The 16,598-nt window shown below is 34.6% G+C and overlaps 1 protein-coding gene across 2 annotated transcripts in view; it reads left to right on the top strand.

Annotated features, from left to right (window-relative positions):
* The window catches only part of PRKD1 (protein kinase D1), a 150,248-nt gene that overhangs the window by 67,755 nt on the left and 65,895 nt on the right, over positions 1 to 16,598 (top strand). For both annotated transcript variants that reach the window (XM_050897979.1, XM_050897978.1), the window contains exon 2: positions 10,624 to 10,762. In XM_050897979.1, the coding sequence (XP_050753936.1) occupies positions 10,624 to 10,762 (139 nt within the window). The remainder of the gene's footprint in view (positions 1 to 10,623; positions 10,763 to 16,598) is intronic.

Here is a 16,598-nt window from a genome sequence, read left to right as displayed (position 1 = left end):
AGAGGTCAAGCTCTCTCCGAAATAGCCATGTTCCTATGTTTCACCATGGCCATGTTTCACCTGTTTCACAGATATTTCTGTGAGGGAGCTCAGCTGTATTTTTCCTCTGTGGTCATCATTGTTCCATAGGTGGCAGCTGCAGAAAAAATTGTAGTTTCGTGCCAGTCCAAGTCAGGGTGTGTGGGCAAAGTACTCTGTTCCTGATCTGAGAGAGATGAAGGAATCTGATTTGTGCAGCAAATCACTGCAGCAAACAGAATTAGCGAAATACTTGTATGTGCATATTTGTTATCTAAAATACTGTTTACATCATGAACAGTAAGAAGTTTGCTCCTTCCTGACAGCCAACTTGGAAAAGGCGTATTAATTTCTATGCTGCAGGTATCACGTTGTGCTTTATAGAACATGTAATTAATCAAGGATTGTAGTAAAAAAGTAAAAAGAAGAATAAATACTGTAAAGAGGGAATGATGCCACCCATATTAAAGTGTTAGTGAAATAGTTTAACTGATAATAGGAATGTTCCAAATGGTGATGGTTCTCTGCAGTTGTATCTACAAATACATCTTTAAATAAACCAATATGAGAATACAGGCTCGAGCACTGGCCCCAAATCATGTAACCTTCTTAGTTGTTTAATTGTGTGCTTGCTGATACAGTTTGAATTGTGCCAAATCACACTCTTTCAGATGATGCCCAGACGTGGTTTGGTTCCTGACATGTGTAAAGGACTGTTTAAACTAAGCGGCGGGAAAGTTGTCTCCCTGCTTCTTGGGAAAGAGGTCAGCTACGTGGCAGTGAGCCATTTCCCTGCCACTTAGCCTTGGATCCAAAGAATGGTTCCTGGCTGGTTAACAGGTGTAATCTTAGAAACTTCTCTGTTTCACTTAGCGATTAGGTCAGAAGCAAACCTTCTAATACTTTTTCGGGAATGCAAAGGCAAAAAGGAAGCAAGTACCTGTACTGCTGTTGTCATTCACTGCTTTAACCCTTGTAAACCTGGCTCCTTGGTGCTATCCTCAAGGCTCACAAGACCTCAAGGTCTGTCCTATGCTTCTGTTCTGCATGTATTTTCTTTGCTCTGGTCATCTCTCTTCCCTAACCTTCAAGGTTTCTTCTGTTGCTTCTTTACCTTTCCAGTGCAAGATCTTTGTTCATCAACCATTTTTCTTCCTTTCTGTACCTGTGACAAATGGGCTTGACCTAAGCCTGTCTTGGGTAGTACTGCAATGCAGGCAGTATCAAGATGGTTAGTACTACGCCTTTTATTTTCTGTTACTTACTTTTCTTTCCTGTACAACTGAAAGCTGATTGCCAGGGGAAAAGAAACAAGAAAGAAGGGAATAAAGGAAAGGAAATAGGCAGTTTTGCCTATCCTTACTGTTTGGCTGCCTGGCAAGTGCAAAGGCAATCTAGAGAGAGTCATGATTTCTGAGATGTCTTAAGCACAGCATGAAACATCCTGGAATGAGGTGGAGATACCACTGCTGCTGGAGCAGGCACCAGCTCCTGTTCTTACTCAGATGTTACTACATATATTCTGTATAGCCGTAGTGTGAACTTCTATTTAAACTCCAGAGTTTGTGTTAGTTTGTAGTAACTGTAGTGCTGTACGTAAAGAAAGTCTTTGAATACTAACTGACATTTTTTACAACAAAACCATGAAGTCTCATGGTATTTTCTTTATGCATAAAGGAAAGACTAATATTTTCATGATAGCTTTGCGCTTGGTAAATAGAGCCTTTTAAAAATCTCTTTGAGTTTTGCAAGTAAGTCAATAGTGACCGCCACAATTAAATGAGAATTAGGCAGTCCTCTTGGCCAAAAATTCTCTGGTTTTCAGTATCGTGAATTTGCTGTGTTGTAACCTCTGTAGAGAAAGGAAATCCTGACTTCTAAAAATAAAATGCATTGTTATTTTAAGAAGCTAAAAGAAGAATGTTTCGGTTTGATTAATATGATTGTTTCCAAAATTTTGTACATTTATGTCTTTATTTTAAAACAGTTGTATCAATGTAAGATTATTTATTTATTTATTTGTAAACAAGTTAGTGTTAGGTCAACAACGTTGTTAGGTCAACAAATATTCATAGTGACTCAACTTCTCCACATGCTGTGAAGACATTGTTTAGCCCACAGTCCTTACGTGTGCTGGATCGTTATCTTTGTGCTGTGAAAGACTTCCAGGTTTTATGGAGGTTCTTGTTGCTGTTACGGTAATCACTAAGGACTTCTCTAAGAGGAAGGCTTGCAAAAATCTAACTAATTTAGAAGGAAAAAATAGCTGCTTTTTAGAAGAAAAAAATAGATATCACTAAAAAAGATGTATTTCAATTTAATGTTAAGAAAAAGGTCAATGAGGACTGAAGAAATTAAAAAGACAACTCTCATTACTTCCTTTAATAAAGCAACAGAAACTATCCCTTACAGGAAACGTGCAAAATTGTAGTAACATACAAAAAGACAGAAACAAGAAGAGGACTTTTTTTTTTTCCTTTTGCACCTTTAGCACTGAGACTCTATCTACCTGTTCTGTTACAAAAACATGACAATTTTAGTATGTTGAAAGAAGTGTTTTTGCAAAATGATCACAGCGACACACCTTTTTGATTGTTGGATTACATTAGTAATTACACTGAAACGAGCATCAATGTTTAGAGTATGTGTTTTCCAGCTCTTCCAGATAAAGTTCTTTATGTGGAAGAAATTTTGTATCTCATCAGTTTTTCATTTGAGATATCTACTGTGCTAATCTTCCAAATGCATAATTATTAAACCAAACTGGTGAGAGAGTTGTCTCACCTTAGACAGTCTCACCTTTCCTTTTAGTTAATTTCTATTAGAAATTGTGCTTTACTACAGAAAGAGGAAGGCTGAATACGTTCTCCATTCTATATAACTATGTATATGATTAATTATTATTAATTATTGAAAGCTTCCCATTTCATATTGGAAATACATTCACATTTAGATATATCAGGTCTTTTAAAGTTCTGTTTCTTTAATAGTAAAACCATTTGATTGTCACAGTAATTGGATAGAGTTTTAAATATTACCAGTTTTTTTTCAGCAGTTTGTCTTTGATCCTTGTATTGAGAACAATCGTTAATAAGACAGCACAGTTATAGACGTACGTAGTTCAGCTTGTGTCTGCATGTGGATGAACGTATGCCATTGAAATTATTGACTGATACAATGGATAACGGATTAAATGAATTACTGAATACTTATAATTAGAGGTTCTAGTTACTGAAATTTAATGTGTCTGCAATTTTTTTGTAGTATCACTTGAAGTATTTTTAAATGAAAACCCAGAATTTGCATAATCATTTTGCTTCTGTACAGTTATAGGTGAAATATTTTGGATTTTCTTGAGATGTTTACAGTTGCTAAGGGTAAAAACACTTCAATGATTGCTTCCGCTTTAGTATCTGCTGAGGAAAGGTTAGTGCCGAGCCTCCTTTTGTCCTGTGTTTTATAGATAATCTGCTGCCATTGTACCCACAAGCTGGGCAATACCAAATTATTACTTGAGATCCTGACCAGCAGTTTTTTCCATCTGAAAAAGTGGGGTTTTTGTTTGGTTGGGGGGTTTTTTTGTTTTGGTTTGGTTTTTTTTAAGTCTTATGGGTAGATAACGGTTACATGATATTTTCAGGAAATGAAAGAAGCGCACAAGTTCAGTTTGCTTACGGGTGACTTCAAATGCTAGTAGTGTTTCCTGTTTTTTACCATAAAAGCTGCTACAATATCATATAAAGCATGTTTTATATGAATGTTTAGACAGCAGTTTTTTAAGGCTTAATGTTTGGAATAAAAGTCTGTTATGCTTTTCCCAAATAATACACTTTTATTGTGGTAATATTACAGTACGTGTAAGGAGAAACTATTGGCATAATATGAGACAAGCATCGTTGAAAAGGCAAGAGTGGGAATGCTGAAAACTAACATTTAGGTCTTTGTTGTTGAAATTTTTAGAAGTAAACCTTAGGTATATATATGCATTTTATTTCTTGTGGAGATGTAATTTATTAAAGTAGTACTAAAGTAGTATTCACAGTCTGTGAATGATCGCTGCATCTACATTCAGTAAATATTAATAGTTTAAAAGCTAATAAACTAACAAATTTAAATCACTATTATCCAACAACAAACACATTGTATTCAGAATTGTAATACATTTGTAATCACTACAAGCAACAGTAATGAACACTATCTTGTTAATAGAATATTTCATTTTCCTTTTTAAAGTGGACAAGTAAGAAATAACTTGCAGCTTGATCCAGAAATGTCTTGCTAAAACTTCAAACAGTCCCCCTCTGCCATCCATGAAACCTGATTTTTAAAGAGATGATCTCTAAATTACAAGTTTTCCTCATCAAGCTGTCTGAAATCAGTTTGACTTTACTGTGACATAATTGTTTGTCTACATGAATGCTATTTTACACTAATGACTGAAACCTTTTATCCTGCAAACTTATATGGGTGTGCTCTATAAATAGTTGCACTGATCAGTAGTAATCAAATTGTAAGTCAGTTCAGTGTAGCCCTGTAAAAGGCACAGAATCCAGATCTTCCTTGAAGTTTTAAGCCTGGTAAACAGTCAGTTTATTTACTGCCAGAATTTTTTCTTCATGGGAGTGATTAATTTTTTTAAAATGTCATTGTCAGTATGAAGAAAAATAGTATATTGTATTCTTTCTTGCAGAAGAGCATGTTATAGATTAGATAATAGTTTGCTTTGAGAGTAGTAGTTATTTATATGTGATATAACCTTTACAATAGTTTTCCCATAGTGTACTGTGATATACCTCTGGTACGTTACAGGCTGCTGTAACCAGTAATATAGAATGACGGAATGATACAGTGTTTCCACTGTAATCTATTGCACTGATATAAACATAATGAATGGCATCTACATAGCGAGGCTGGACAACATTAACTGCTCTTATAGCAAAGCTAATACTTGTACATCTTCATAGGATAGTTTATATTTTAATTTAAAAAAAAAATTTCTTGTATTAAATTACCTTTGATTTAGTAAATTAATGAACAAAACCTGTGGAGGTATAATACAGAGTTTCCTCCGTATGATAATGACAGTTTTATTGAGAACAGTCATGCTAAGGTTAGCGTTTTTTTGACCTAATAGCACTGTGGATAGGCATAAGCAAGATTTAACATTGCTTGTGGACACTGAGAGTGGTACTTAATAAATAATAAGTAAATAATATAAAAATCAGTAATACACATTTAGCCATTTATTTTGTCCCCATTTATTCTAGATAGTAAATTTTTCAGCATCATGATTGTTAGGTCATATGAGGTTATCTACTTTATCCTTCTATCCCAACATAGAAAGATCAGCTGTCAAACTCCTGACACTTGTTTGATTTGTTCTGTTAAAAAAATCTCCAGTAATAGAGACTCCCTTTCTTAGGCAAACAATAAGATTTTTTTAAAATTCTGGTCCTTGCAAAGCTTTCTTTGTCTCCAGTCTAATTCCCTGTATTGTATCCCTTCCTGTGTTTTAGATTTGCTAATCCTTGATGTTCCATGGAGAGGAGAAACAGATTATTCCCTTCCTATCAGCAGCAGTCTTTTATGTATTTGAAGACTGTAAGCATCCCAGACAGGGACTGCATGTGTCTAGGCGAAAGAACCCTCCTTTTTATGGAGGATATATCTAATATTATGTATATTCCTAATGGTCTTACACATCTCTCATAAGTTGACCTTAAGTAGCAAAGTTGAAAGTATAAGTTTGGAAAATAGAAATAAAGCTCTTAAAAGGATTCACATTGCACATTGGATATTCTCTTCAACAGTAATTGCATTCCTTCTTATTTGTATTTTCTTTTGATTTTTTTTTTAAGTGGTTTTAGTAAAAAAACCTCTCAGCTTTTCCAGAACTTCAGTGTCTGTGGCGAACCAAATTTTCAGCTTACTTTCTGGTGTGCTGAACTTTTCATTCTTAGGCCGAATACATTTTGTAGTTTTAAGTGTCTTAGAAACATGCTATCCAATATTTATTCTCTTTAAACTGGAAAATATGTAATAAATAACAGCATGTAGACTTATATTAATACAGAAATTTTGGTAAATTGCAAATCTGGAACACAAATTGTTTGGAAGTGATATAAATCATGTTAGAAAGCTGATCTTTCTATTAAAAAAAAAAAGAGGAGGGGCACACTTGAAAAACACCACTAAACTGTGGCAGTTTAACAAGTTGTTATGCTGTAAAGGTCCTTTATTCTGTTTCAGTAAACTACTGCACCTTCGATTAAACCACACTGAAAGCAGTTTTAAGAAGATGCATTTTATTTCACACTTGGAGTAGGCAACCAATGTGTACATGGACAGTTGTGATGTCTTAATGACTACTGATGACTTGTTAAGCATCCAGAAATAGATCCTTTTTCTGAACCCCACGTAAACAATTTTCCACTCTCCTGATTATTACAGAAATATTGTATTTTCTCATTATAGAAATTACAATGACCATTTTACTCCTGGTAATTCTACTTTAAGCAGCTATTATACCAAAACAAGGGCTTTTATTAGTGTTGGGAATTTAGATCCAATACCATAGTTTTTAGTTAGCTTAGCTTTAGTTAGCTTTTAGGTAGCTTGACATATATGCATTTCCTATTTTGCCCTGTATTTGGCAAAAATAAATGCTATTTATAGTATTGTAGTACCAAGCAATGTGGCTGCTTTTTGTTTACTTTTGTTTCTGCATATCAACATTATTGTTGGCAGGAATAAGCTTAGCTGAGGGAATATTTTTGTTACTGTTGCAACAGTTGGTCCTTACACAATGTTTTATTTGGAGAATCGCACCATCAAAATGGCTTTCTTGGCATGAGAATAGTTTATCTGAGGAAAACTAACTCAAACCCAGAAGATAATTCTTGTGTACAATTTACCAAAAAATGCAGTGATTGAATTTACTTTTCTCTGTGGAATGTAATAAATGATACCTGAAAATACACATATTTATACATATACATATATAATACATGTAATATAGCAAATACTTTTATACATAGAAAAAAGAGAGCTAATGTGAAAAGAGCAAATGGAATGGGAATATAAAGAGAGAACAAACAATTTAAGTCATAAAGAGTTTAGAGGGAAATGCCTGTACTATCTCTGAAGTCCAGTGAAATGAGAAAATTCTTTCAGTGTTTGAAAAAGATCAGCCGTGCCCATTTTGAAAGATATTTTTAATTTTTCACTGCTTCTATAAAAGAAAATTCTCACCCTTATGACATGCCATCAGGCTTGTATACTGTAGCAAGGTAGGAATCTGTTTAACTAAAATTACAGTCCCACCAGGATTACTTTCTCGTGCATGTTATAAATTCAAAACATTTAGGAGAAGAGTGAATCTGCCCGCTGCCAGCTCAAGTGCTGGAGTGAGGGAAGAAGAGCTTCTCCAGCCGTGGAGCACCATGACACAGGCATCTGAGTCGCTCCAGCAGGCTTTTAGGTTCAGCTCAGTGCTGCTAGGTCAGACATTGAATGGCTCTATAAGACACTCAGGTGTCTGTTAGTGCCTGTGTCATCTGCTTTTCTGTTACCTAGGCTACACTAGCACCTGTATGGATGAAGAGAGTAACTGCAGTTCAGATTACATCTCCTCTCGAAAGCTTTGATTCACTAGCACTTACGCTTAATGTAAAGCGAATTTCTTTAAAAGCTAGAGTAACTATTTCACATCTAAGCCATGAATTTAGTTCGTTCTTGAACTAGAAAAATGCTTTTGGCACTAGGATGAATATTATTTTAATGAAATTTGGAAACAATGATACCTTGAGAATTAATGTCCTTCAGCATTATTTCGCTTGTTCTTAGTTCTAATCCTGAATATTTACTGCATCTTAAGTATGAGATACTTGAAATATTTCATCTTCACATTTGGGACTGTGGGAGAAAATGTCATCTAGGTTATGTTGTCTTTGTGCAAGATTAAGAATATTCCATGTAAGAGAACTTTTTTTTGAGGATTTTTGCACTGTTTCTCAGAAATTCCTCCCTTAGGTGAAAATTGCTTTTGTTACTATATTTAGGAGTTGATTTCAATTATACTGAAACTTTAAGTTTCTTCTGCCCCTTCTCCTTTAGTTAAGATGATAGAGGATATTACCTTAGCATTAAAATATAGCTATAGAGTAACAGGAAGACACAAAGATGCACAGATTCGCATTCTTGCATAATGAAAATTAGTTTTGTCTAAGTTGTCTTTCCAAAACTCTGCCGTTTTACCTTCTTGGTAAACTTTTAAAATAATTTAAAGTTAATATAGTTCATTAATATTACATCTTTTTGGTAATTGAATAAAAACTGAATGTTTTTGATGTGTAGGCACCAACAATAATGCCTGTGTACAGTCAAGAATGGTTCCTGGCTTCCCAGGAAAAGGCACTCTCCTTAGGAGAGTATGAAGCAAGTAGAAGGTGCCTGGACAGTGGAATCATCCAGATATGGCAGCATTTCATTACTACACTGGTTATTTCATGACAAAATGTGACTTTTGGCTGGCTAACAACTCCATTAGAAGTGTGGCCTGTATGACAATTTTATTTTCAATAAACAAAAATTCAGTATCCATCTTTACTAATTTTATTCCACCTGATGTTGCTTCTGTAAGTTTTGAATGTGGTAATGCATATCTTTTACAGAACTAGGTTATTCAGTGTTCATTATTTTACAGAGGAATATGAAAATAGAAAATACCATTTTTGCTCCTCTTAACAAGAATAAAACCATGCACAACATTTTTAGAAGGCAACAGACCAAACTTTTAGATAGCAAGTTTTTGGTCCACATAGAGATGGTAATCATTAGTGAGAAATATTTTGGAAATGTGAATTGAACATGACTTAGCAAGCCTTTTTCAGCTTTATGAACATGATAAAATACACCTTGCTGTTACTGTGACTATTTGTTCAACTGAGAATGTGAATATGAGTGATTAACTGATTACTAGGGAAGTTTTACAAATATGTATTGCTTTTATATATCTAATTCTAATGCCTGTTTAGAAGTACATGTGTTGATGTTGGTGCCAACCTTCTCAAAGTTTGGCAATAGATTGCTAACTCTTTCAGTTCATAATTAGTAGATGATAAAGGTGCTCAAGGAAATGGCCTTGAAATAGTATCTCCTATCATATAGATAAGTGATCTATCTAGGATTTTTAATGTGGTGCACAGTGCGCATGAACAAAAATTCTGCATCTTTAAACACATGCACTATAGCAGAATTTTGCAGGTATTCTGTGAGAATGTTTTATGTTTCAGAGTCTGGAAATTGTTTCTGTTCAGTATAAAACCTGTATGAATAACTATATACAGCGATTTTTATTTCAGGCAGGTAATCTGCCCAACCAAGAATTAGCAGTGGGTTGATACTTACGGTATAATCTGGAATAAAACAGAAAAAACTTCTGAGATTTAAGTGCATTTCATTCAAACCAAGGATCTGACCATTTTGTCTCTCTCTTTTCAGTGCATGCTTTAAAGCTTAAAAAAAAAGCATAACTTTCTTGGGATACTTGGATAGGTTCCGAAGCTTCCAGTAATCAGTAATGAATATATTGTTTTAAAGTACTTCTTGTTGGGTTCCTTCTATTCTGCATTCTTTTCAAAGTAATTATAACCTCAAAACTTGCCAGTTTATCTCTCGAGCTATGCTTATCATTGTGTATCTTTCACTCCATGTTGATAAAACTCCCAAATAATACATGGAGTAGTTCAGTGATGTAAAACTGAATTGAATCCTTTGTATCAGAAAAAGGGTTTCTTGGCTGTGTTTTCAAAACAAAATCTTAGTTCTTTAAGCTGCGAGCATGAAAAAAATTAACTCACATTTTTGTGCTGCAGCAAAAAAAAACCTGAAAAAAAATGTTGCCTAGATAATAATCTCAAGTTTAGTTTATAACCGCTGAGTTTTTTAAAATCTTTTTTAGTTTAAACAGGATTTAATCTGATTTCAAAGCTCCAACTTGTTTGCATCAAAATAAATCATTATGATTAAGTTTGGAAACATTGTTTTATGTGTCTAGTAGCTTAAGGTAGCACGTGTCTGGTAACTTTAGTCTCAAGAAATAGTATTTCCTAATGAGCTATCATTTAGGCATTGGGTCTTAGTTCAGAGCTGAAAAGTATTTCTTCTGGCCTGAAGGCATCTTTTTGGCAGTAATCTGGGGAGAGATCATAGAATCATGGAATAATACAGGCTGAAAGGGAGCTCCATAGGTCATCTAGTCCAAGCACCTGCTCCAGGAGGGTCTAATTAGATCACCTTGCTCAGGAATTTGTCTTTGAAAAAGTTATCAGCAGTGACTAAGATGCACTTATTTCTCTCTCATTTCCTAGCGGATACCGAATTGCTCACAGAGGAAGAGAAAGGCAAATGAGCTTACTTGCTTGGGGGAAAAGCTATTTTCAGAATATAGTGAAAATATTGTCATATATGAAAAAAATATATATCCTGTTTGGTACCAGTCTGAGGAATGGTCTAGTCTGCTCTCAAAATTTAATTATATATTAATTGTATTTTACAGTTACGTATTTTACAGTGTAGTAAATTCTCATGGGTTTGTATTTGCAGTTTCCTGAATGTGGTTTCTATGGAATGTACGACAAAATCCTGCTCTTCCGCCATGACCCTACCTCTGAAAACATTCTCCAGTTGGTGAAATCAGCTGCAGATATCCAAGAAGGAGATCTAGTTGAAGTTGTCTTGTCAGGTAACTAAAAACAATGAAAACTACTGTCATATTTCTGCAACCAAAAATATCCACAGTATTTTTGTCCCTGTTAGGATTCAAGAAAAAGGAAATGTTTTTTGTGTGGACTCTCACCTATGCTGGGTCAAAGTCTTTCTCAGATGTATATAGGCATATTATGCCTATTAATTTTTTTTTTCTATTGCACTGTATACTTTTTAACAACCTTATTTTGTCCATATTACTAGTTAAGCAACAGGTTAATTTTAATAAGCAATTTGAAATATGTATACTCTATATTTTTAGAGGAAAAAATCATCCTGTGTGGCAGCACAGCCCTTTTCAAAGAAGCACAGTAGAAACAAAATGTAACAAGTAACAACAAAATACAATAGATATTTTAACAATTAACAGAGTAGCTTGAAAAGTAGAATTGGTCTTCACATATCTTGCATGAAGTATCAACAGTTTAATGTTTAATATTGGACATTTTTCTGTTAGTGTACATTTTTCTGTTAGTTGATGCAGTCAGTTCATAATTACCTGTGGAGGAATTGTCAAGGCCATTCTTGCTAACAGTGACCTGGCTCCTTTTAAAGTTAGGATTTTTAGCTTTTACCTTATATGAAGTGCCATGAAAACATCCAGTGGAAATAGAATAACTGCTTTTTCAAAGCCCTACATAATAATGCCTGCCAGAACTGCTCTGACTCCTTACATGATTTATTTTTAAAAATAGGAAAGGAAGGGAAAAGAAAAATCTAAATTCTAGGTGGGGAAGCAAATAAAATTATAGAAATATATATTATTTATGGATGGCTATACAAGAGGAGTGCTGGATGCTTCTTGTAGAGGATTATTGATTGTGTGACAGGTATAAACAATGGTATGGAAGGTGAAAAGGTAGAACAAGAGAAAATTAACTATTTAGGGCCTAGGAAATACAAAAGCCAGAGGAGACAAGTTGATAATATAAATCTGTGCAAAGCCAGAGAATGAAAGTTACAGTCTGAGGGTGACTAGCAGGTGAAGGGGTGTAAGAAGAGATGTAGTATGAGTGAATCATGAGGTGAAAGGCCAAATTTTGGAGGCAATGAAATGATAAATGGATTTAAGGAGCATGTTTGGCCAGCAGAGTGGCCATAAAGAGTGGATTACTCTAACTGAAGGAGGAAATAAACGCAAATTATGTGACTGGAATGTAGAGGAAGTCTGGGGATGCCATTAGGTGTCAAAAGGGCTTGTCAAAAGCTTAGATGTAAGAAGGGAAGAGGTATGACTAGGAATGGTGCAAAGTTTACAAGGGTATGCAGTAGAGTGAATGTTGGAATTGTAAAGATGTAAAGCTGGTAAATAAAACTTAGAAGGTGGCTGAAGGGCTTTATTTTTGCAGTTGGAACATGCGGTTAGAGCATCTGGAAAGACGCTTAAAAATAGGAAGATGCATATGTCATAGAAATTGAATCTATATAAGAGTGTAGGATTGGTGAAGAGAAAGCCAAAGTCCTAATGGATGCTGAAAAGAGTGGAGGTAAGAGTTAGGTCAGATAATCTAAGCCAACTGAGCTTTTAAATATAGTTTTCTTGTATAGGGCCCTATTCCATGTTCTTTGATTAGAACAGGAAGAAGTACAATAAGGAATAATGCAAGTCATTGCTGTAAGTCACCATTCATCTTTTCCGTATCAGGAAACAAATTTTTCCCTTTTGAAAAGATATCGGTAATCTCTGTTTCATATTTCCCACAGAAAATAATCACTCCAGATCAGTAAATCAGATGCAGTGGAAAAAAATCAGCAAGGAATTTAGTGCTTTATTTGATGTATTGTTTATATGCTTTTGAAATGGAGACCACATATCTTCCAGTTCGCCAAAATTAGGCAAGTAGCTGTTTAAATCTTCAGGAGCAGCACTTTATGCAGTACTTGCAGGTGATAAAGGAGAACTATACTGTTTAAGAGCATTAGGGGATTTATAGTTTTATTTTTTAGGTGAAGTGTCTATCCACAAAAGTGGTCAAGCATAAGCAACTCTGCAATATTTAGAGAAAGGCTATTAAACCAGCACTGCGTGAAGGTGTGGGTGGTACCTACAGTTGCCCAGGATCTGTATATTTTTTCCTCTCACCCTCCAGCTTACAGTATACATTGCTGGCTGAAGGCCTGGAATTTTTATATCACAAAGTACTGTTGTACTGTGTTCTAGTAACCAAATTTTAGCTAAAGGTAAATCCCCAAAGTGCACTATTATACATTTCCTAATAATTCTGTTATGCAGTCGTTGACAGTATTGATCAGCTGTATCATTTTATCTGGTTTTATTTATGATGAACTCATGAAAGAAATTTATCTTTGTTTATTACCTTCTTGTTATTGATTTACATCATTTCTGTGATGGACTATTTCCCTTTTGCAATTCACTGACTGGTTCAACTGTATCAGAAGTTGTGCAACTGTGGCAATGTGTCATGATGGGTTAAAAAAAGAAAAAAGAAAAAGAAAATACAGAATTTAGGGTATCCAAATCTTTTAGAAGGTCATTGTAATGGAGGAAATTCATAGATTAAGAAAATAGTTGTATCTTGAATAAATTTACAATGCAAAACGCATGTGTAAGATTATGATGTATTGAGAACTAAGTATATTATAATTTTTTGCATACTGTTTCATATTTTTACAGGAAATAGGGTGTGATCATACCTGCATAGTCATAGCGTTTCTGAATCTTTAATTCTTGATTTCATTAACTTGTTTTCACTGAAAGCGATTAGTAGTTCTAATCCCTGAGACTAGTTCTTGTTTCAGTTTTATCATCCTATTAACAGTAGTTAGTAATAGAATTAGTTTTATTCTGTCTCTTTTTTTGTTTTGTTTGGGGGGGGGGGGGGGGGGGGGGGTGTCCATGTCCCGTCCCCTTTTTTTTTTCCTCCCTAGTGTATCTAAAACTACTTCTGGAAAATATAAGGGAGAAATATTACTATCTCTTTGACCAACCACCAGTCCAGTGCTAAAAGCTCTTTCACATGTTATTTTGAGAGTGCCTAATTTATGTAATCTTAACTACAGCCATTACTAATGTCCTCACTAAAATGAAGTGGCTTTTTTTTACTTACAAGTCAGGGTTGAGGAATCTTAAGACTCTTCCGGCAAGGTATACTGGTTTTGTAATTCCATATGGCCCAAAGACTATGATTTTCTTTCCATGTTTTTATTGAACAATTGAAGTAATAATTTTTCTCCTCCTTGTCAAAAGATCTGAAAGTCTTCCTTGGGCCTTTCCTTCCTTAGCAGTGAAAAATTGTTATCTAGTTCTTATGCAAATAAATGTGCATTTATAGTATTTCATATTAGCAAAGCTGACAAAGTGTTATTTTTAAAAGCACTTATTTTTAAACTAGCTTCAGAGGTAATAGATTTAGAACAGTACAGAGTACTTTAAAAAATTATGGCCTAAGTAATGGTATTGCTATCAAATAATCAAGTTCGCACAATGTTCATCCAATACGTTTGATAGTGCATACCAGAAATGTACTCTGACCCTGTGCAAAAGATGGCAAATTATTTATTTTTAGATTATAATTTAAATTAGATTATTATTTAGATTAAGTCCATGTCTCTTCTGGACTAGAGAGGCCAGAGCTGGACACAGTACAGAACTGGACACAGTGCACAGTATTCAAGAGTGGCCATGCAGTGACATTGGTCAGCACTTATGGGTGCAACCTGTCAGGCCCCATGGATTTAAGTATGTTCAGTTTGCTTAAATGTTCCTTAATCTGATTCTCCTCTGCTGAGGGTAAGTCTTCCTTGCTCCAGACTTTCCCTGTGGTCTCAGGGATCTGGGATTCCTGAAGGCTGGTCTTGCCAGTAAAGACTGAGGCAAAGAAGGTGTTGAGTACTTTGGCCTTTTCCCTAGCCTTTGTCAACAGGTTGCCTGTCCCATTCAGCAACAGGACCACATTTTCCCTCATCTTCCTTTTGCTGCTTTAGTTAAGAAGGTGAAGCTTACTGTTCCTTCATGTTTAATCAAATGATATTCTCTCTTAATCTTGTGGAAATCATCATAGCACAATATGGTGAAATGGGACTGAAAAGAGATTGCAAGCATGCACCTCAGATGCTTTAAGTAGGTCTGTGTTGTAACATGTATAAATGTTAGTTCTCCTTTTTCATTGTTCTTCACCTTCTCTTTTCTCTCCCATTGCCCGAGTTCTTGTGTGAGTCTGTGCTCTGCTCTTGAACTATTCTGCTTTGGTGGGCATGCCCACATGAGTAAGAAGGCTGATTTATGTAGGGTATTAGTTATGTCTTTCACTCATGTTATGTTTTAAGAAACAAAACTGAGAAAGAGAATTAATATCCTTTAACAACAGTTCTTCAGCATTTTCATTCCAAAAATTGTTTTTGTAAGGATGATTTCAGTTAATCAAGCCATTGTATCACCACAGATCATCAAAATATATCTCTAGGTTCTCTGGCTACTAGTGACTTAATGTGCCAGTCTTTTTGTTACAAATAAAGACACTTCTTGAGAAGAAGGGCTGTGGGGTTTTTTTTAAGTTATTTGTACCACTTTTTAGATTCTTTAACTTTATGCTTACCACTTATGCCAGTGATCCTTCAGGAATTTCAGAACGTCACTATATAAAATCTTCTACAAGTTATTAGAACTTTGCGTAAAAATGATGTTTCTTGCACATGACCTAAACAGATGCTAAGGATTTTAGAGCAGGTAGCAGTTTATAAATATTAGAAAGACCACTCAGATAGAATGGACTAAAGCAGTCAGGAAACAATATTTAAATTATTTCATTTTCTTGCTCCAAAACTATTTTATCATTTTAGCATCAGATTAAATAAGTATTTAATAGATCTATCAATCTAAGAGAAAATGTTTTCATTTAAAATATATGCACCTTAAATACTGATAATGGATGTAAGAAATTATTGCAATAGTACGTGCAATCAGATAATTTTGTTTTCTCTTTCTGACCTTTAGATCATCAAGAAAAGCATAATGCATTTTTGAACACTATTCTGTAAATCTAAATAGGTGTTTGTTTTCAGATACACTGTCTTTTCTGGCATGTAAGATTGTAAGGTTCTTATATAGTACAAACAAAACCCCAAAGAAAATTGTAGGAGTTTTATGATTTTGTTATTTCAAGCAACGAATACATTAAAAGATTATCCAAATTTGAGCTTTGAACGCAAACAGTTCTATTGCTTATTACTTACTAAGGTACTGGGAAAGAAAATGTGAGATGTTGCAGCTCCTCTTATAGACTAATAAACTTTATTTACAAATCTTCTTTCCTCTTTTTCTCCAAAAATGACAAGTATTTTCTTCTGGTACTACTTTGATAATCCAAAAACTATATGGGGCTTCATGGAGAACCACTAGTTGATGTAGTTCTGGAATTGAGGACTTTTTTTTGCCTCTACAGTTACAATGGTATGAGTTCAGCAAGAAATATCATTTCATTCCTCATAGCTCTTCACGCAACTTGTCTTTGGAGTTTACACAAACATAAATGCCTTTCTGCTAGTATAGTTGGACGTATGAGGTTTTAAAGTGATGTAGTTAATTGATGCAAGCCGCTTCTAGAGCAACAGTTGTGATTTTTTTTTAATAAAACACTGAAATCAGCTTTTAAAAACAAACAAACAAACAAACAAACACAGTTGTTACTCACCTAGCTATGTAAAGAGATCTTATTATGAAACTTTGACAACAACATGAGGTTTGCCAGAGGAGGGGGAGTGCAGACCACTCAGTCATTGGTGATATCTCACAGAGTTTAACAGCTGAAACCCAAGAAAAGGAGTAGGTCAGTTGTTTGCACCTTTTCAGTTGC

This window comes from Gymnogyps californianus, chromosome 5, assembly GCF_018139145.2.
Source record: "Gymnogyps californianus isolate 813 chromosome 5, ASM1813914v2, whole genome shotgun sequence".
In the NCBI taxonomy this organism is placed as follows: domain Eukaryota; kingdom Metazoa; phylum Chordata; class Aves; order Accipitriformes; family Cathartidae; genus Gymnogyps; species Gymnogyps californianus.
The sequence above is the reverse complement of the archived record's forward strand: the minus strand, read 5'-3'. Positions and strand labels throughout refer to the sequence as shown.